Source organism: Coccomyxa subellipsoidea (genome assembly GCF_000258705.1).
Source record: "Coccomyxa subellipsoidea C-169, whole genome shotgun sequence".
Taxonomy (NCBI): Eukaryota; Viridiplantae; Chlorophyta; class Trebouxiophyceae; family Coccomyxaceae; genus Coccomyxa; species Coccomyxa subellipsoidea.
Window position 1 is genome coordinate 1,270,307 of NW_005178040.1, and position 21,069 is coordinate 1,291,375.

Genomic DNA, 21,069 nt, shown 5'->3' on the forward strand with positions numbered 1-21,069 from the left:
TGAGCAACAGACAAGCGTAGATGTCGTCGAGCGCCGGCGGCTGATCGTGAGTGAGAACAATAACACGGACTGCACTGCCATTTGTGTGCCCTCGATGCCATTCTTCCTTGGACATGCAAGGGAATTGTCTGAGTCACACGGAATATGCTGGCGGGCAATCTAGGCCTACCCATTACGGGCAAACGTCATAATTGTGGAAATTTGACTAAGGCAATGTTTGAGTCAACACTTGCATGACTCAAGAATCATGAGGCAGGCCGCTCAATTCCCTAGCCAGGCCATTCTGGATCAGGCAGTCTGTTGCAGCGCCTGTGACACATCATCTGCGAAGTTGTTCTGCTCCTTTTCCAGCCCCTCGCCACACTGGAAGCGAACAAACTCCTGAATGTGCAGATCTGCCCCTATGGCCTTGCCGGTGTCAGACACCACCTGGCCAATCTTCCGCGTCTCATCCAAGACATACTTCTGATCCAGCAGGCAGCTGTCCTCATAGAACTGCATGCACACAGCGGTGTTCAGATCACAAACAGTAGCAGCATGCTATTATCCTCTGTGACTGCTCTTCCCCGTGTGCACTTCAGATCAGCACACAATAGTGCTTTGACACTGCTCTAATCGGGGTGGGTCACTGCTCATGCAATTGGCAAGAGCACCTGCCGCTTGGCAAAAAATTGAGCAGCATCACTGAGATTCAAACAGTACTTCAAGCGCGGCTCACCTTGTGCATCCGGCCAGCCACCATCCTCTCTACAATGTTTGCTGGCTTGCCGCTCTTTCGAGCTTGCTCCGTGAGCAGAGCCTTCTCAGCTGCACATGTCCACCCATGCATGCTTCTCAGAAACACTCTCTCATGTCAAAGGGTTGTTTGGAGGCATGCTTTATATTATGCGACCATTTGGGTATAATCTCTGCCAACAGCATTCGCTATCAAAGCAAAGGTTCACCTTCAAGTGCTTCTGGAGGCAGGCTGTGCCTGTCAAGGCTCAGTGGCCGCGCCGCCACAATGTGCATGGCTATCTTTGAGCCGACCTCCTGCACAGAAAAGTGCCTTTCTTTTCATTCTTGAGCCATGCAATGCATGACAAAGCATCACAGGCAGCTGCTCAACAGGGTCTCAATCAGTTGGCAAAGAGCAGCGCACATGTGCCTTGTCTGCCGCTGCACCTTCAAGCTTCCCTTGCTTGTCTATCAGTGCCACCAGCGCTCCCATCTTGCCAAGCCCAGGCGAGGGGCTGGCATGCAGGTAGGAGGCAATCACGCCAGATGGGCATGTCAGCCTGCAAGAACATGCACTCAGTGGCCGACACACTTGCAGGAGAGGACAAGCATTCACACCTAAGCAGGAGTGCATGAGGCATTGCTGCAATGTACAGTTTGATGAGCCGTTTGGTACCTGTGTGCTCGTCGAAGCTGGATGTTCTCCCGGACACTCCCAGCACACTCTGAGATGGCATCGCTCACGCTGCAAACACAGAACCACCTTCCCAGATTAGCACAATGGACTCATGGAAATGGTCCCCTAAAGCCGTCCAAAGCTTGCTGTATTCGCAAGAGCACCCATACCTGACTCCGCTGGCTGAACTGGCACCCAGAGTCCTGCTGTCAATCCTGCCACTATCTGCAAGGACATGGTAAAATTCAGCTAAGGCCGCACTCCAGGGCACACAATTGAGGGCCTGCTGTCAACCCAGTCTGTTGTCAATGTGCGGGTAGCATCAATCCGCATCCTTACCTGAAGCCTCAGCCGTCAGGGCAGCTGAAGCAACCGTGGACACCATGTTCCTGAATTGCTCTGTCTTTGTAGCAAAGTCTGTCTCGCTATTCACCTGTACAGGTTTCACGATTCAGAACAATATCACACGTATGCTCACATGGCCATCACAAGCAACTTAACAATGTTGATGTGTTGATGGCACCATAACAAGCGGCATTGCAACAGCATAGCCGCACCTCAACTAAGGCTGCACTTCCTGACTCATGCGCGATGGCAATGAGCCCTTCAGCCGCATGTCTTGAGGCCTGTCACAGGCATGTTGTAATTTAACGCGTTAGGTTGTTGAGAGAGTGATGTTGCTCAAATGCCACTTAGTAAAGGGCAAATTTGGTGAGCAGGGACTGTCTCACCTTTTTGCTAGCAGCTGCGACCCCTTTCTTCCTGAGAGCTTTATATGCTCCCTCTGATAGCAAACAAAAGGAGTTGCGAGTTGCGAGAAGAATATAATCAACTTGATGGGGTAATCTCAAGCTATCAGGTGGGAGCGCTGAAATGGCGATATTCTGGGCCAGACTCAAGCGTAGAAGTACGATCAGGTTTTGCAATGTCATCGGAATTAATTGTACATATCCAGGGCTTGGGATCGTCTCCAACAGCATAAGCTCACCTAAGTCCCACTCAGCCTCCATAAGCGCGGATTTGACGTCAGAAATGGGCGCGTTTGTTCTTTCACGAAGAGATTTGATTGCTGCCATCTGGGAGGACGCGACGGCGAGGCCCCTGTGGTGTACATCAACAACGTCGATGAATACATTCTGTAACTGCGCTTTGCTCAGCAGTCCTCGTGTTAGACGATACATGACCGATACTGAAAATTATATTTTTCCAAATGTCAGGTTTACATCAGCGTTGCGGCCGTCAAACGATGGGATTTCCAGAGGCGACCTCAGAAGCGGAGCTAAGAAAGCCATGGAACACCGCTGTAGACGGATCCGGAGCGACCTCGATCGGACTCATGGCTCATTCTCAGTGAGGGCTTCACACATAGAAATCCACCCTCCGTCTGGAGCTCACGACAACGCCGGAGATGCGAAAGGACAAGGGATGACCTTGCAGATGGTGTAGTGGGTATTACGAAGTCTTGCGTGGGGTTGGCCCTTCCGGTGGAGAGTCAACCGCGAACGCAGGTGCTCTTCCTTATTATTTCTTCCTACCGGATGTCGCTCGCTGTGTGGCAACCAAGCCTTGCATGTGCAACAACCAGGCTGTTCTGTGGTGTGGCGGCCATGCGTAGTGTCCAACCCCATGACTCTCAGGAGGCAGCAGCCAGGCTACGGCCGGAGGGCTCTTGGCAGCGTCGGCTTTCTTCCCTGTATTTTAATTCCTCGAGTTGAGTTCATTGAGGAGATTCAATGGTCGCTCTGCGCTCGATATGTTGTCCCCACGGAGAGGCCCTTCTCGGTGTTCCGGGCTGATGCTGAAGTACCGCGTAGTCCGGAGTAGAAACGAAACAGAACAGAACAAAACAGAGGTGCTGTCGTATCCCGCAGTCGTCGTTTTGAGCCCTTTCAAGACCTATCGAGAAGCGTTCTTGGCGGGCAAGTGGCGAAGCTTCTTGAAGCAGTGAGGCTTCGCTGCGGTCGACAAGGGCTGTTCTAAGCTGGGCTGGGAAATTGAGGCATGTCTGCCGAGGGGCCCCCTGTCCACCTTGGTCGAAGGATTTATTCTCATCGGCTGTACGATTCGTAGGGGCTGTGTCTGTTAGGTTCTGGTGTCAACTTGGTGTGTTGTGGTCAGCTGTGAGTTGCGCATCAGAGCGCTGCATGAAGATGAGGTCTCATGCTCCCGCGTCCTAGAGGATGAGTCTAAACGATTTTGCAGAAGCGTTTGTTTGTGCGAAGAAAGTGCGAGCGAGTAAATTCGGTCTGATATTCACAAAAGTTTCTGTGTCTGTTTTTCAGCAGGCATCGTATATACGAATCAACCACAGCATGTTTATCTGTGTCTCTGTCTGACCCGAAATCATCAGTTGGAGGTGATTTTGAGCTGCTCGACTCCTCGCATACAGATATTTCGGAAGACAGCGGCAAAACATCCAACAAGTTTATCAGCAAGGATTGGATGCTGCCTTGTAGCCTCGCTCACAATTTTTATAAATGAATGTTCATGCAGGTCCAAGGAGCTCCAACATCTGCAGAGCAGACTTGACAAAGTCGCTGGGCGAACTTTGACACAAAGAGCAGATGAGCAGAAACACAGACAACACACCATTCCAGGGCCAGCCGAAGACTCATGGCAGAGGCAGCAGCATGCTGCCACATCGGGGAGGCTCCTCGGCAGGAATGCAGCGAGCGGCTTACGGGGAAGCGCCTGCCAGGACCTATTCTGGGACTGATGGCAGGGGGCCTGCTCGTTGGCCCACAGAGGCCACTGCGGCGCTGCTGAATGCAACCAAGCTAGGCCTGCGCGAGCAGGGGGAGGAGCTCTCGTCCGATGACGACGAGCTCCCTCGCTGGAATGTCGGCAAGCGATCAGGTGCTCATGCATGCCTTTACTCCACCTGTCCTGCATGGTCCCATGGAGTGCATCTGATTGGATGTAGGAAGGAAGGAAGGAAGGAATGAAGGGAGCATATGGTGTTGTCGTTGGTGATGCCGGGCTGAGAACAAGAGTGGATGGTGGCTGCTCAGGGGGACCGGGGGCAGGAAGGGGACAGATAGACAGGGCCGCGAGCGGGACGCTCCCGCAGAGGCAGCCGGAGCCGCCTGCACCGCGCATGTGGCCGGTGACGCTCCCGACCCTGCCGCTGCGCGGCGCATCGGCGCCGGGCAGAGGCCGCGGCGGCCCCCCGGCGCCCCCCAGGGCTTGGGGGGTGCCCCCAGCCGGCTACACTGGCACTTATGCTCCGGACGCCAGTGCACGCCCAGGGGCCTCACCGCCTGGCGGCCCTCTCAATCTGTGCGCACCTGCTCTTGATGCCGCCTGACCATGCACCGTATTCGCACATGACCCTGCGTCGCCTGCTGCATTTCCCATGAGTTGTTCGCCACCGAGTTGTTTTGCATTGCGCAAAAACAGGTACAAATAAGATGCAGCGCGGGTCATGACTGACAGAGCTGGCAAATGGTGTGATCAGGGAGGCTGGGGACATTCAGAGGGGATGGGTCAGCAGGACGCCGGTGAGCCCGCCGATGGCGGAGGCGGCGGCGGCAGTGGCGGCGCAGTCAAGCGCTAGCGGTCTGGTGCATGTGCCCATCATCTGCAACGGCAACCGCGGCCGCTTCCTGCTGGAGCACCAGTCCTGCATCTGCCACTGCAAGCTGTGCGCGCAGCGCGCCCAGCGCTCAGCCGTCCCCTACCACGAGATGACCCCCACAGAGTTTGAGCGCCACTCCGGTGAGGGCTGTGTTTCATTCTGAGTCGCTTCCCGAGTCCTGCCATGTGATGCATGACATCTGTGGGGCAGTGGTAGATGTGCAGGGATGGTGGCTAAAGGGTGGAAGTTTTGTGGGAGGGCTGGATCTCATATGTAAAGGAAGGAACACTTGCGCGCGCAGGCATGGCGGCGTCCAAGAAGTGGAAGTACACGCTGCGCGTGGACAAGCCAGAGGCCAAGAGCTGCACTCTGGGCGCCTACCTGGACCAGCTGGGCGTGCTGGAGAAGTCTGGCAGGTGATTCCTTTTCCAAGTGTCCACTTTGTGCTTTAACGAGCTCATCTTGCGCAAATACCTGGGATCAGTGGAGCTTGTGGCGCACCCGCGATGGTCAATGTCTCGCAGCTGGTTGGAGGTGTCCACTTGGGTGATAAAGATATGATTGTGATCTTCCAGGAGCGGCAGCGGGCGCTTCATCCAGGCAGCGGCGTCGGCCGTGGCGGCAGCCGCCGCCAACACGGGGTCCATTCAGCCGCTGCAGCAGCCGGTGCCGGGGCCGCCAGAGCCGGAGGACGGCGAGAGCACGCCCGAGCCCGACAATGACCCCGGGCAGGGCGGCGGGCCAGGGTATCTGGCGGACTCCGTTACGGATCCGATCCATCAGGCTCTGGCAGAGGCAGAGGATAGATATGGGGATGCTCAGGATGACGACGGTGATGCGGCGGCAGCGGCGGCGGCCGCGCTGGTGGGAGCGCAGAGGGAAGCCAAGGCGGCGACGGCGCGGCCGCTGCAGAAAGAGAGCCGGCCCCGGGGCCGGCCGCGTGGGGGCGGACGCCGCGGCCGGGGCCGCGGGCGCGGGCGTGGCAGCAACAGGAGCCGCTCTATCACCCCCGAGGGCCTCACCCCTGAGCCCGGATACGGAGGTGTGCACTCCTTTGCTGATAATCGGTTTTGCTACCTGCCTTTCGTCAAAGATATGTGGTGTGCGTGAGCAAGATCCAGTGCAAGGCAGCCTTTCAGCGGCTCATGAAGGTGGAAAGTTGGGTTGTATAGCTGAGGGATGGTGCAGCATGTCCCAGAGCTGGTCTGTTGCACTAGAAGGATGAAAGGGCTTTTTATATGAAATGGGTGTTGATTTCACGTGGGCCATAAAATGTACTCCAGCAACACCTTGCTCTGTGGCCCAGAGCTCCACATGCTGGGTCGCTCAAAGGCTGCCATGCGCGAAGGACCCTTTCGCATGGGTCCCCCTTATTGTCAGCAAGTTCACACAAGTGCCGGACGTACTCCTGTCACCATATGGGCTGGGGGTGCAGACGGAGATAATGGGCAGGTGGAAACGCCCCCGGAGCTGGGCGCGGTGGACGCTGTCCTCAACCTGTCCAGGGACAAGTGGCTCAAGCCCTCCCCAGCCTACAACAGGGTGCGCGGCAATGTCTCCCTGCCAGTCCACTCCGAACCTGCCTAAAAATTTTGCTGCTTCCTCTGACAGGAGTGTGCTGTTGAGTATCTATGAGAGAATAAAAGTTGATGATATTTTCATGATGTGTCTAAGCAGCACTTGTGAGATGGCTGTGCAAGTGACAAGAGCACATATCGCCATCATTAACAGCATGTAGTCTTCTTTCGAGAGTGGGCTCAAGGAAGCGCAGTGATAGACAGACAGTGTGTTTGGGATGGCGTGCCGCTGAGGGGTTGAGCCTGTGCGCGCAGCAAAACCGCAAGCCGGCAATCCGGGAGGGCCCACAGTACCAGGCGGTGGTGCCGCAGGGCCCCCCGCGGCCGCGGCCGACCGGCAGCGAAGAGGACGACCCGCGCTCCGGCACGCGCGGCCCCACGCCCGAGGAGATGCGCGCCATAGCGGCCGGCGCCGAGGTCGACGCCGCCAACGCGCTGCCGCCCGACGCGCGCACCGACAACGACTCCATCGTCAACGTCAACGGTGTGTGACATTCGGCTATTATTTTCGCTTCCTCTGCCCTGCTGTGCCCTGTGCCCTGACGCTCCAGGCACATGTTGGATCAGTGCAAGCATGCTGTGTCTGTTTTGGGTCACAGCCTATTTTCGCTGAGGACTCCCTGCACGTTGCATAGCCAGCTGGCGCGCTGAGCGTGTTTGAGCCACAGCACGCTGACAAAGATCTGCAATGTGCCTAATGCGAGAATGCTTCTCATTTCTTGTTAGATCTCTGCGCCCTAAAATTCCAACCTTCCGAGTCTGCAAAGGAGCATGTCAAGCTCCTCCTTCGACCACTTCCTGAAGGCGACCCTTGTCTGAACACAGATAATCTGATCTGTGTGCAGACGATATTGACCTAGATTTGTGGGCTGATGTGTGTAAGGGGGCTGTGTATGCGTAGGCAAGACGGTGCTGCTGCAGCGGGGGCAGCGTGCGCGCAAGAGGCCGGTGTGGCTGGCCAACACAGTGGACCCGCACCTGGCCGACCCCAACCGCCTGAACCGCCCCCAACAGCGCCCCTTCTCACCCCTCCGCTACAACGTGCGCGCCCTGAATTGCACCAGGCTTGGTCCTAGTTATTACTGGTTGCTGATCATTTGCAGCCTTGATCTCTTCACCGCGTTGGTATTGCGTGCTCCGCTTGACATCTATGTGCAATCGTGCCCAGCATTTGCCTAGCAAGGGATTGATTCTGGTAAGATTGCCAGCTGCCTTTGTAGTTGCCCAGACGGGGCATGAGCTGCTGTATCAAGAGGACTTGGATCTAGTCAAATCAGCAGAGAGTGCAAAACATACAAGGCATTTTCCATTATTCCGGTCATTACTGAGTAGATGATCACTACCTGCAGGGCGTGGAGTCAAGCGAGCTGGAGAGCCAGCAGTACGGCAGCGACACGAGCGGAGCCAACAACGGTGCAGCTCCCCACCGCCGCAAGCGCAACGTGGCCGCCGCTGACTTTTACGGCGGCGGCTATCACAACGCAGCCTACGCGGCAGCCGATGACTCTCTGCCGGTGCCCAAACGCGTGCGCACGACTCAGCGCGATGCCGGCGCCACCTGGCGCCCGGCCGGCTCCGCCGCTGAAGCCAGCCCCAGCCCCAGGCAAGCACCTTTGCAAGTTTTCTCACTTGTTTGATAAGGCTGTGCAAGCGATATGGTGGCTCTTGTTGTGAGACCGTGTTAAATGGTAGGGACAGGGATGCATCCTCAGCCTTTTGATATGTTGTGCCTGAAAGGTTTCCTGGTGTCTGCACACAAGCGTCCTGGATGAATGGGAAGAATGTCGTGTCAGGTCCTGTAAGACAGGCCTGGGCGGATCTGGCAAATGTTGACTTAATCTTCTTCCTGTTCCGTGGAGGATGCTTTGCTTCACCGTAGCCTTACATATGGGCCAGTGTTGGGTGTAAGGGGTGCGTGCTGGGCTGCAGGACGGAGGCTGGCCCAGAGGTGCTGAGCTGGCAGCTGTTGGAGCCCCAACTGCTGTTCATCCTTGTCAACTACCAGGATTACCAGTTTGCGGGCACCCTCATGCTGGAAGCCAGGTCAGTTGACCTGCAGAAATTTGCCCTTGCAACTCCCTCACCAAGTTCTGGCTATGTTGTCTGCAGCACTCATCTAATTATGCCTGCATCCTCCACCCTTTCCAAACCTCACACTCTTGCATGTAGAAAGCACTGAAGATGCCTTTGTCTATTAGGCAATGTGGCTGCCAAGATTGCTGCAAAGCAGGGCTCTGAGGCGGCGTCCCATCGTTTTGCAGGGATCACCGCGACGCAAATCAGGCGGATCTGTCGGCTCCGGCGCTGCCGGGCGCGCTGATGGAAGTGGACGAGTCACACCCGGGGGGCCTGTGGGCCGAAGACGAGGCGCAGGGCCTGGGAGCATCCACTGCTCCCAGCAATATCACGGCCCCGGAGACAGAGATCGAAGGCGTCGCCGCTGCGGAGGCGGCCGCCCGAGCGCCAGCCGGGCCGGCCTCTGTTGCCGCACACCCTGCCGAGGAGGATGGTGGCGAAGTGCAGAGCCACACGTAAGTGGCTTGCTCTTCGCACCTCCTTGCCACCTGTCACCAGCCTTTGCCTGCGACCTGTGCAATAGGAGTCTTTGTTGTGAGCAGTCACAACATGACCACCTGATTGCATGTGTCGCAGGCGTATGCTGCCCTGCACACTGCCAAAGCAATCTCTTGTTCACAGAATCTCACATGCAAACCATTTGACAGCAGAATAATATCTTTGCCTGCAGTCTGCTTCAGCTGTCTGGCCTGTGTCATTGTGCAGAGGATTGAGACAGCATTGCGGATTGCTGACGCTCGATTGGATTTGATGCGTTGCAGGGAGGTGGTGACGCCGGCAGAGGGGGACAAGAAGGAGGAGAAGGTGAAGGGCAACCCCGCACGCCGCGCCGCAGCCGCCGCCGAGTACCTGCGCCTGGCGCGGTCTGGAGCGCCACCCGGCACCAGGTATATTTCTGTTCTTTTCTCTCTTAATCTTGATTGCTTCCCACTGCAATCAAGATTAAGATTGCTTCCCACTGCAGAGTAGCCAGGTTTTGGCTACCTTTAAAGAGGCTGATGCTGCAACTCTGCAGCTTTTGCCTATTGGCTACACAGGAGCAACTTGGGGCATGCCAAGGCAGTTCAAGCAGAAGGTGCCGTGGCCCGATGCAGATGTCTTACCTGCAGAAAGTGTTGGAGTCGGGGATTATACTTGTGTGAATGGCTCTGGATTGGGTGCAGGTGCGCGTTGTGCCACAAGGAGCAGGAGGCGAATGAGTTTGGGGAGGTGAGTCTGCAGCGCGGCCTCGGCCTCACCCCGGACGCTGCTACCAACCGTGGCCTCGGCCCCCTGCTGCTTGTCAAGGTGTCCGCCATCGCCAACGCCTGGGTGCACTCCCAGTGCGCCGTCTGGTCCCCCGAGGTGCCCTCTCCACCTCCTCGTCCCTGGCTTACGGGGTCGCATCTTACGGAATCTGTGACTGTTCTGGTGGTCTGCAGAACTGGTGATGTTTGCGGTGCATTGCCATGCTCTGAAGATGCGTCTGAATAACCTTCCCAACGTTGTTGACTAGCTGTTATGGAGGGCAGATATGATGGAGAGAATTTAAAGGCAACTTATCCAATGCAAGAACGTCTGCAAGTATAATGCCGGTGCTTCCATCCCATGGCGTGACAGCTTTGGCAAGGTTCTGAGGCGTCCTGAGCGCCACTGTCAGGATGAGAGTAAGGAGAGAATGATGTGAAAGATTGCTGCTGGCGCGCAGGTGTACGAGTCATCTGAGGGCAAGCTGGAACAGGTGGGCCTGGCGGTGAGGCGGGGGCGCATGATCAAGTGCCGCTTCTGCGGCCACCGCGGCGCCACTCTGGGCTGCCACATCCGCTCCTGCCGCACCTCCTTTCACCTCCCTTGCGCCCGCTACAATGGCTCCCGCCTTGACGTACGGCCCCTGCTCAGTCTTATCAAGTTGCCCTAATCTTGTCCAAGAGACTGTGATGGCATTGTCTAGCAAGGTCGGGCATGCCGCTGACTCAAATGGGTGTGTGTTCATCATTCTCTTCAAAAGGCCTGGGTCAACTGTCCTTAGAGCCTGTAAACATGGAGGTTTATGGGGTGCCTTCTGCCTGCAGCTAGTCTGAAGATTGCATCCTGTCTCGTGGCAGGAACAGCTTGTGAAGTGCACTTTGGATACCGATGATGTGTGCGCAGGGCAATGGGCGGGTGACATGCCCGCTGCATGTGCATCTGGTGGAGAGCGAGCCCATTATCCCAGTGCCAGAGCCCGAGCACTACGATGACGAAACCGACGACGGCGGCGGCGGCGGCGGCCGGCATGGCCATGGCAATGACCGCGATGCCCCCAGCGAAGAAACCCACTTGGATGTGAGTGCCCCACCACCTCATAGTTCCTCCTTGACTCAAATTCACTGAATGCTCCGCCAATGCTTTGCCAAATCTGCAACAATCATAACCTGTGCGCTGCCCAAGAGTTGCGATCCTGGTCTGGCAGGTGCTCATTCGTGCAAAAGAATGGAGCAAACTCCTGCGAACCCAGGCAGCTGCACTTGGGCACCAGCTCAAGGATTCATACTGCTCCTGTGTATTTCTGACAGCATTATGGCTGTGGTGAGTGTGCGTGGTTTGTCCTTCAGGGGGATGATGGCGGGGGTGACGTGGCTGCGGGCGGCCGCGGTCAGAGCAACGGCGGCCAGGGTGGCTCGCGGCAGCGCGGCGCATCCCAAGGGCCCCAAGGCCGGCAGCGCGCCGTGGCAGCCTCCCCCGAGGATGACGAGGTGCGCAGCCGATGTTGTGGTGCTCTTTGGGCGCACCCTCGAGCTCTGTATTAAGTGTGATGCTGGCCTCCAGGCCGGACAGTATACATGCAAACACATCTTTGATTGGAGAGAAATACATCACAGGTCAACTTGAAGCAGTCGTTCAGTTCATCAGCGAAGAGCGAGCTTTCTGTAAATATCTTGTTGGAGCCTCTTGCACACCTGCACAGAAGAATGCAGGGGGTTTAGGGTTTTTTAACACAGGCTTAACATTGGCAGGCTCCAGGTTTGCGTGTGGCAAAACTGAGAATTCGGGTGGATGTACCAGCTGTAACATGATCGACTGGACTGATAGGGTTGGCATTGTGCAGGAGTTCTCTGATGAGGAAGAGGAGGAAATCGATGACGATGACAACCAGTATGCAGAGGCGGCGGGCGGCGCAGCCAAGCGCCGGAGGGTCATCGCCCGCAGATACCAAGGCTACATCACTGAACGTGAGTACAGTCCTTCACTCCCAGAGCGCACCCTCTTGGATTGCACAACCATGTTCTGACCATGTCACACTGTTTCAATGAATCAATCTCTGACTTCTAAGAGATTGGGAGGGGGGTATATTTGTTGCCTCGGAGCCGCTTTTCTCTGGGACATTGTGCCCTGTAGCCTCTCTGCTCTCATAGTGAGCGGTTTCCAGCTCTTTGCTTTGCTGTGGAATCAAGTGCCTTCAAGCCTGGTCGCTCGTTGAATGTAAAGCATTGCAGCCCTCTTGCCTCTGTCTTCAAGTATCTTGAAGCTGTTCTAGTACTGAAAGAAGTCCAACGGTGTTGACAGGAATTGCGTTTTAATTTTATGTATGCATATGGGCATTAGTAACCAGATGACCTCTAGACGTGGCACCCTGTTACAGCATGTATAGAATTTCCAGATATTTATATTTCGCGTTAGGATTTAGGAGGTCTTGAAAAGTAAAAAAGTAACTAAAAACCCATGCGTTTGCAGCCCCGAATGTGCGGCCGTCCGGGCGCGCGATGCCGCGGCCGCCGGGGACGGCGCGCGAGCGCTACGAGACGCTGCTGGCAGACGCAGACAACGTCAGCCGCGCCGAGTTCTCGCGCTTTGGCGGCACCGTCGGCCGCTCCATGTTCCGGCCGGGTGCGGTCGGCCGCCCATGCTCGCCCTCTGATGGCCGCCGCACTCTCACAATGTGATCATTAGTGCTCCTGGGCCGGGAGATTTTACTTTTGGCGATGCACCATGTTCACACCACGCGGCAGCCCTTCCTCCCTTGTTGGCGCCCGCACTGCCTTGTGTGTCTTGTGTGTCATTTCTTCCTTGGTTTATATGCCACCAGGCTCACCATACCAGTGGAATTGAGTCCTGAGGATAAGCATCCAGAAAGCTATGCAATGCCTGAGTTCTGGCAGCTTGCTGTGGCTCTTGGCTACATTGTGACGGTCAGTCCGCAGATGTGCTGAGCGTGGTGCCAGACTTGTGGCATGGTGCTCTGCTTGGATGTGTCATGTTGCGCAATTGGTCATACTGAAATGGGTACTTTGATGTGTGCGCAGGGCGGTGTGCGGTGTGCGTGGAGCAGCGCAAGGGCAAGTGCGGCACCAACTCCGCGCCCAAGCGCTGCCTGCGCCGCCAGCACAACGCGTTGCAGCTGCGCGCCGGCCGCCGCCCGGTCGGCCGCCCGCGCCGCGTCGTGGACCCCCCTGCGCCGACTTTCCCCCCCGAGCGTGCTGGCAACCCCTGGCTGGTCGTCATGGGAGCTTCTGGGGCTGCGCTGAGGGCCCCTGTGGAGCCCAATCTGCCGCACCAGCCGACATTCAAACCTCCTCCCTGCCTGGAGCCCGGCCTATCCCAGGCGCGGCGCGCCAGCGCAAGCGGCAACCAGGCGGCGCCGGCCGAGCGCCCCGGGATGAGCAGGGCGGCCCGCAGCCCCGGCGATCCGGCTCCGGCAAACCCGCCTACTGTGCGGCTGGCGCCTAACCAGCTGCACAGGTCGCAAGGCCAGCTTAGGCCCAACATGGCGACGATGACGCCGCAGGAGAAAGCCGCTCACCTTGCGCGTGGCAAGCGGAGGGATCGCATCCTCTGGCTGGAATTCAAAGCTGCTCGCGATGAAGGCCGGGAGTGGGACCCTTTCTCGATCGACGTCAACGACCCCAAGTACGATCAGCCACCATTCACGAAGCAGCCGGCACCGCAGCGGAAGCGACAGCGGGAGGCGCAGCCGCAGCCTGCATCCACGCAGAGGCCGGCGCCGCCTGTGGCCCGGCCAGGACTGACGCCCGGTGAGGCGCCGCCGGCACGGAGGGCGCCGCTGCCGGCGCCTGCTCCTGCCGGCTCAGGCTTGCAGCCCAGCGCGGCGGCTGCAGCGTCAGTGGTAAGCAAGGCTGACAGGGCCATCGCAAACATCTTGAGCGGCCCCAGGGTGCAGCAGCAGCCGCGGGCCACGCCGCAGCCTGCATCGACGCCGCAGCCCGCTCTGTCCAAGGCTCAGCCAGCCACTACCCCGCAGGCAGCTCGACGGCCGCCGCTGCCTGCACCGGGAGCGATCAGGGCGGCAGCCGCAGCAAAGGATGCAAACATAAGCGCCACTGACAGGTTCCAGGCCTCGATTGCAGAGATGCCCGTTGCGTGGGTGGGTCCGACGCAGGCCCCACGGCAGCCCATCCCCAGGCCCGCTGCTTGCAGCGATGAGTCAGAGAGGACTATCAGCGAGACGCTGGCGGCAACATCGGCAGATGCGGCGAAGGAGATGGCTGGCGAGCCGGTCACGAGCAAGCCCGGGAGACAGCTTGCCGCCACCGCCGAGAAGCGCGATTCATGGGTGGGTCTGACACAGGCCCCGCTGCAGCGCATTTCCAGGCCTGCCCCCCACAGCAACAAGCCAGACAGGACTGCTACTGAGACGCCGGCGGCACCGGCGGTACCGCCGCCGGATGCGGCGCAGGCAGCAACCGGCAAGCAGGCCGCGAGCAAGCCAGAGAAACAGCAGGCTCCCGCCGAGAAGCGGGATTCGTGGGCGGGTCTGACACAGGCCCCACGGCAGCGCATTTCCAGGCCCGCTGCACGCAGCGACGAGCCAGACAGGACTGCCAGCGAGACGCCGGTGGCACCAGCGCCGGATGCGGCGCAGATGGCGGCCGGCAAGCAGGCCACGAGCATGCCAGACAGAAAGCAGGCCGCCACTGCCGAGAAGCGCGACCCGTGGGCGGGCCTGAAGGCGCACGCGCCAGAGCCGATTTCGAGGGAGGCTGTGCGCAATTTCAGACAGCGAGTCGGTGTGGACCCGCCTGATCCGCCGGCGCCGGGAGCGGCCAGGGCGGCTGCCGCTGCCAAGGAAGCAAACATGAGCGCCAACGACAATGTCCGAGCCTCGCACATGGAGACGCCAGATTCGTGGGCGGGCTTGCGTGCGGCCACCCCAGAGAGGCTGACGCGGTTGAGGCCCAGTCCTGCCAGGGCCCAGCCCGACACTTCCGCGAGCGACGTGCCGGCGGCTCGCCGGGCGCCGCCGCAGGACGCGGCCACATTCGCAGCGCAAGCCAGGGCGGTGGCCGCGGGTGCGCCAATCAGCGAGATTGACAAGTCCCGCCACGCGGCCATCACAACATTTGCCGACGAGTGGCGCGCCATGGCGACCGCGGCGCGCGCCAAGGCAGCCGGCAGCCCGCGCCGCGAGCCAGCCGGGCCGGCCCCGGCCGCGCAGCCGCCGATCCTGGGGATGACGCCGCTGCCGGAGCGCGCAAATCTGCGGCCGATGGTCACCACGATGCCACCGCAGCGCCAGAGCAACCGGCCCATGGTGACCACTCTGCCTGCGCGGTACCGGACGCCTGCACATGCAGCCACCACCGTGACCACCATGCGCCACAGCTCCTCCGGGACCTCCCTGCCCATTGTCGCGCGGCAGCCACCCGCCACGCCGCCGGCCGCAGACGCTGCGCATGGTAGTCAGTCCGGCGCGGGTGCCTCCGCGCCAGCCCAACTTTCGCAGCATTCCGCAGACAAGGTGTGCTTCGCTGCGCTGTCACTGACCAGATAAGGCATGGCCTTCTTGGTGGCGGATGATGCTGGTGCAAGCACAGCAGGACAGAGCTGATTCTGCGCCTGTGGGGCATGCGAGGAAGCTTACTGAGGCGTTTCCAGAAGCCTGAAGGGGGGTTTTTAACTGCCGCACAGGCATCTGAGTCACAGGGCACAGCCTCCGACAAGCAGGCAGCAGAGGATGCGGGAGAGGCGCGCGGCGAAGATTCTGCTCATGCCTGGCACCTGGCTCGGTCCCCAAGCAAAGGTGAGCTGTCCTGACTCTTCCATGACAGATTCTTCGATTGGCACTCTGCTGTGCAATATGCTGATTAGCGATGTCCCTGAACAATGCTTGGCGAGTGTTTGTGACAATGCGCTTGCGTGCAGGTGCAGCTGTGGTGGCCTGAGTGTGGCAAGCAACTGGAATAATATGTGGACGTCAATAGAAATCAGCAGAACTTGTGCTGTAGCAGACAGTCAGAAAGCTTGTGGACTTGTTTGTATGTGTCACAATCTCCCGCATGAGGAAGTGCCGTTCTCTGCCTGTCCTGTACACGTGTCAGTCTATGGCCATGCTGAAGTGCTTGTGAGCAGAATGCTGCACTGAACCTTAGTACTTGGCTCACACTAATTCTTCGGTCACGGCTGGTTCAAATAGGTGAAATTTTGTTTCAAGTTTCGAGACATGGGCGTCTCTTAGGACCGCAAATATTTGGGGTCCAAGTGTTTTTGTCAAGCAGGACTATTTTACTTTTTCAAGACTATAGATAGGTTAGCAAGTGCAACTGCAAGCAAGATCTGTGACCCATTGACCAGCTGATTCGAGCATTCCATCTTTCTCAAGATTTTTTCGTGATCAGGATATCATCATTTACATTCATAGCCACATGTAACAGAATCTCCAGTATTCAAGTCTTGCACTGCAACAAAAGGCCTTTGAGATAATTTACTCTTGATCCGGATCGTTTCGTTTCTTGAATGGAGTGCAGCCGCAAAAGTTGCACCTATTCCTGTGGGGGTGAAATTTGTCCGACAACATACTCCTGTTATCGAGCAACATCATGAATGGCATGTCCTCAACAATGCTAGGATTCAAGATATTGTACATGTCTATTCAACTTCTACAAGTCTCCTATCACTGCATGACAACAAAGCCTAGTCCAAATATAAGCCCTGCATTGCTGCAATTGCAAGCTTAACATTCTCCCCATCAAGGGCAAGTTACTCCACCATGCATCCACACACAACACTGTTTGCTGTGCCGAAAACTCTGACGGCTCAATCCCTCGACACGCTCCAAGCAATCTGGCACATCTGCTGCTGCTCAATTCATCTTCAGCAAGCGCGCGTATGGTTCAATTCCCTCAACATGGTTCAAGTACTCTGATTTCTTTCTGCGCAGGGAACACTAATGGGTTGTTTGTTTGTTCTGCAGCATTATAGTCCTGACACAAGTGCTGCTCCTCAATCGATGCTTAGCAAGCGCTCATACGCATGACTCCCTCAACAAGCTTCAAGCACTCTGACGATACTGCAGCCGCTCAATTTATGTCCAGCAGGCGCTCGTAGTCCTCGATGCTCTTGAAGAGCTCCGAGAAGTTGCCCTTGCCGAACCCGCCGCAGCCGCCGGCCTGCTCCATGACCGGCGGCACGGCCGAGGCCGGCTCTGCGCGCTCGTGCATGCAGCCGATGCGCTGGATTATCTCCAGGAACACCGTCGGACGATCCGACAGCGGCTGCGTGAATATCTGCAGCAGCACGCCCTGCGCACAGCCGCACAGAAAACCTGTCAGAGCTGAAACATTTTGTTGCATGCGTCATATGACCCCATTACCAGTCACCAAAAAATACCTCATTCATCGTGATCTACACTGTTGGAGACTCCTGAAACGGGTGCTTTTCAGCACCATCAAATGATTGGGCATTATTTGCAGCTGAGCAGATCCATTCTTTGTCATGCCATGATCCTCTGCGGACAACACACCTGCCACATGCTACCCCAGAAGGGGTTCCCAGTCAATGCAAGTGTCTCCTGACAAGATTAGGCAGAAAAAGCGGCAACGCGGAAGTGCTTGCATAGGCGGAAGAAACAGACCTGGTCATCCTTGTCCACCAGCAGGCCCAGCTCCTGAACCTGCTTGTACTGCTCCGGTGTCAGCACGTCTCCAATCTTCGCTGGCAGGTTCCTGCAGGCAGTCACACAAGCGCGTTCCTCCACTGGACATTAATGATTCAGCATTCCTGAAATGTGACATACTGCATGCACACGAAGGGTCCATCACATCAGGAACTCTTTTTAGTGCACGTGGGTTGTCACAATCCAGTCTGTCAAGCATGCATGGTAAATCGTTGCAGATGTTTCAGGAGAGAAATGGAAAAAAGGGCTGCGGGCGCACTTGTAGTAGGCATCCGATGCGCGCGGCATGAAATCAAAGCCGCCCTGGCTGGAACGCTTGCGAAGCTCGCGCATGGTACTGAATATGTCATCTGTCTTCAGCGCCAGGTGCTGCAGCCCAGGGCCCTCGTTCTGCTCCAAGAACGTCTTCATGCAGGCAATGTACACGCAACTGACTTCAGCCATTTCAGCTGATAGCTTACTGCAGCAATAATGGATTCAACAGAGAGCCAGGCGCCACAGAGAATAGATGACTGCGGTCTTTTCCCTACACAAAGCAGGTCAGCCAAGGTCCTACAAGGAGCGGAAGGGAGACTTTTGAAATTCTCTGGTAATCATGAACGCCGTGGGTATGAGCGCCGTGCAGAAGTGGTTTCGCCTGCAGCAGGATTTACCCCTTTTCTGATAAATTAGGGTTTCCAATATTGTGCTTACTTAGTTTACCTGGATCTGGGACTTGCGCCGCGTGCCAAAGGTGGGCTCGTTGACTGGCAGCAGCACGCGCTCGTTGTTGGAGGCCAGCACCATGCTGTTCAGGCCAGAGTCCACCGTGCCAACATCCTGCATCAGTCACACAACGCCGTCAATCACCCTGCTCTCAATCTGCACCGCTTCACCAAACTGCCCTGCAATTGCTGCCCGGCTCTCAAGCGGAGGGACCTCAGCAATGGTCTTCATGAGGCTTTCATGGTCGGTGTGGTCCACATACAAGGACACGATTTTGAGTGTTTTGCAAAAGTTCAGCGGAAAACCAGCTGAGACATGATCAGCCCAGAAAGCAGTTGGTAGGGTACAAAGTATGCACCTCGGCGGTGAACTCTGCAAATTCGTGGAAGCCGGTGGCGCGCGCGATGTAATTGACGGCCTTCTCCAGGTCGTGCACGTTGCCCACCGCATGGTCCAGCCGCTGTATCCCGTAACTCAGCGGCGGAGACTCCACCGCCGTATAGCCCGCCAGATAGGGACCCTGCATGAAAAATAATTATACTATTATTACAACACGCATTTCCTGCCAAGAGGCATGAATAATACCTGATTTGTTGCTTGCGCTTCACTCACATACTTTGGCTCCTGGAACTGCTGCTCACTGGTCAATGCAGAGAGCTGCAAGGATGTGTCGAGCGCTGCAGTGCTCCTGTGGTCCCTCAAGAGACAGAAGAAAGGAGACAGGACAGAACAGAAAGCTGTCATTTCTTGTGTAGACATACACATCCAAAGCTACCAGTAGTGCGCGAAGCACAGAAGGTCTCAGTGATGCAAGCTACCTGCAGAGGAGCACAGGGAGGTAGGCATAAATTCGCGCACTCCTGCCTGGTCGCACCTGATACGAGCCGCTGACAAAGCGCAGCACCACGTCGCCGTACAGGTTCACCTCTGAGACCACCTGCTCTGTCCCACTCGCCTCATCCCTCAGCGTCACTGGCTCCACCACACTCACTGCTCCGTGCGCCGTCGCCTTCTGGTGTGCCTCTGCTGCATCCTCGACCAACACCCCTGCCACACACCCCTCTACATTGAGCGCCTACCCTGGACGAGCCACATTGTGCAGTGGGTTGGATGATGTCATCACGATACACCGAAGTACAGCAAATGTGTTGTTTTGGCTGTGTTAAGGAATGTGCTGGTGGTATTGATCTGATGCGGGGGACTGCACACCTACTGATCTGACGCCGAGTCCGTGTGCTGCTATGAAGTTGAGCGCCATGTCTGCTTTGTACCATGGGATTGGCGACTTGCTTTCCTTGCTCTTCTCCACTTTCGTAGAGTAGGGAGCTGTGAATGAGAACACCTGTGGCGCGTCATGGCACGCATCAAAGCTGTTCATGGTCTTTAAAGGCTTGCACAGGAGGCACAAATCACATGCTTGAGAAATGAAAGCATGCGAATTCGCACCAGGTCGTTCGATTTCAATGCATAGCTGGCGAAGGTTGAGTTTCCTGTGGACAGGTCCGACTTTGCCACAAGCTGCATCCCAAGGCCCCAGCCAAACCTGCTTGGGTGCACCAAATTCCCTGAGGAGAAGAGTAGACTGCCTGCGGACTGTATCAGGGAGAATTGGTGTGCTCCAAAGAGGTATAGTGTACTAGTGTGCATCATATATGGGAGCATTCGTCCAGTCTCACCTTCTCTGAGTGCTGGTAGCATCAGAACACCACCAATCGATGTGATGAAATTTGATCACCTGCAGGGCAAAAGACATAGATCTAAGATTGAAATAAATTGCCACTTGAACTTCAGGAGGAGAGCACAATACAATACAGAGCAAGCATCGAAACATACAAATGCGAAGGCACATGCCACAGACTGACAAGGACGGTTAAAAAACAGCAACTGGGCAAAGAAGCCACAAGATCTGCAGGGAAAAATCCTTCTTCACCTTAAAGAGATCAGAGTTTGGATTAACACGCTTGAATTGTCCGTGTCCTACTAGTTTCAGTGATGGCGCGTCAAGCCCCATAGAGGAACACTTTGCGTCGCTTCCCTGCTTCGGACAATGGTTATTGATTCACGCTAGATTATAAAGAGCATACATTGTTCATCTCTATCTTTAGATGTGCTCCAGCGACAACGTAACTGACTTCTTCTCGTGTTGAAGTAGTCCAGTACTCATGCTGATCTGGATGTCCGTCAGCCTGTCCACGTGGAAGGCTGTGGGCATGGGGCATGCATGCAAGGGATAATAATAATAATAATATTCTGTATGAGTGGCGAACCCAGAGCCCAGAGGGCCATAGGGCATACACAGGTCCGTCTGCAGCCGGAACCCGGGGCCGATATGCACAGGCTTGCAGCCTTGTCAACTCGCAAATGCACCCATGCAAGGGATAGTCCTTGGAAACCTGGACTACACACAATAACCTTCAGATTCTGCTGCATCACACACTCAGTAGCTATAGAGTGCAGTATCCATGTCAACATTTACATTCGTCCAGTATTGGTATCACTATGTGCTTATTTTGTTCCATGCAGCCTGCCTGCTTAATCGATTGAGACCTCTGTACGCCCGGATCACACCCAACTGCAAAGTGATCAAATCCAATGATGCCACAAACATACTTTGTCGACCTTCAGGGCGCAAAACCAAGAAATATACAACCTATCACCCGCAGCAGTGACCATATTTTCCTGTCTCTATCATGTCGAGCAGTTCCCAACATCATGATGATCATTGGATCTCCCCCAGAAAGGACGTTCCAGAGTGTCTGGACTCAATTACCAGCAGCCAACATTACTAACATTGTAACAAAGTGCGCCCTTTGCTGGTACTTCACGTACACTTCCCTGCAAAAACATCAAGCCAAGTTGGCAACCATTGGCT

General features: G+C 56.4%; 3 protein-coding genes across 3 annotated transcripts; 1 reads left to right on the forward strand and 2 right to left on the reverse strand.

Moving 5' to 3' along the window:
• Positions 1–288: 288 nt before the first annotated feature.
• COCSUDRAFT_13000 (elongation factor Ts) lies at positions 289–2,469 on the reverse strand (the record flags this gene model as incomplete). Its single annotated transcript, XM_005650363.1, has 10 exons — positions 289–495; positions 719–807; positions 945–1,029; positions 1,142–1,277; positions 1,394–1,456; positions 1,504–1,618; positions 1,733–1,826; positions 1,951–2,019; positions 2,125–2,177; positions 2,382–2,469. 10 exons carry the CDS (start codon positions 2,467–2,469, stop codon positions 289–291), a joined length of 999 nt encoding a protein of 332 aa, XP_005650420.1.
• A 1,587-nt stretch (positions 2,470–4,056) lies between these two features.
• COCSUDRAFT_40121 (hypothetical protein) lies at positions 4,057–15,762 on the forward strand (the record flags this gene model as incomplete). The annotated part of the gene is made up of 21 exons (XM_005650364.1): positions 4,057–4,249; positions 4,405–4,672; positions 4,851–5,110; positions 5,272–5,386; positions 5,546–6,012; positions 6,406–6,512; positions 6,803–7,031; positions 7,449–7,588; positions 7,897–8,166; positions 8,457–8,590; positions 8,809–9,078; positions 9,385–9,510; positions 9,787–9,967; positions 10,311–10,484; positions 10,754–10,927; positions 11,197–11,337; positions 11,691–11,814; positions 12,317–12,469; positions 12,886–15,338; positions 15,509–15,620; positions 15,743–15,762. 21 exons carry the CDS (start codon positions 4,057–4,059, stop codon positions 15,760–15,762), a joined length of 6,111 nt encoding a protein of 2,036 aa, XP_005650421.1.
• A 449-nt stretch (positions 15,763–16,211) lies between these two features.
• COCSUDRAFT_27488 (p-hydroxyphenylpyruvate dioxigenase) lies at positions 16,212–20,284 on the reverse strand. Its single transcript, XM_005650365.1, has 10 exons — positions 20,128–20,284; positions 19,874–19,932; positions 19,644–19,740; positions 19,407–19,539; positions 19,072–19,244; positions 18,556–18,717; positions 18,195–18,311; positions 17,752–17,897; positions 17,451–17,541; positions 16,212–17,118 (listed from the first exon to the last, which is right to left on the reverse strand). The coding sequence occupies exons 1-10, from the start codon at positions 20,206–20,208 to the stop codon at positions 16,897–16,899; spliced, it is 1,281 nt and encodes a 426-aa protein (XP_005650422.1). The 5' UTR covers positions 20,209–20,284; the 3' UTR covers positions 16,212–16,896.
• Positions 20,285–21,069: the final 785 nt, after the last annotated feature.

Coding starts and splice junctions, on each gene's coding strand:
- COCSUDRAFT_27488 (XM_005650365.1), bottom strand. CDS start 20,208: ATGGGGCTTGACGCGCCATCACTGAAACTAGTAGGACACGGACAATTC. Junction 17,898..18,194: donor GGCGCAAGTCCCAGATCCAG/GTAAACTAAGTA, acceptor GCCTGCATGAAG/ACGTTCTTGGAGCAGAACGA. Junction 17,119..17,450: donor TGGTGGACAAGGATGACCAG/GTCTGTTTCTTC, acceptor GGCTGTGCGCAG/GGCGTGCTGCTGCAGATATT.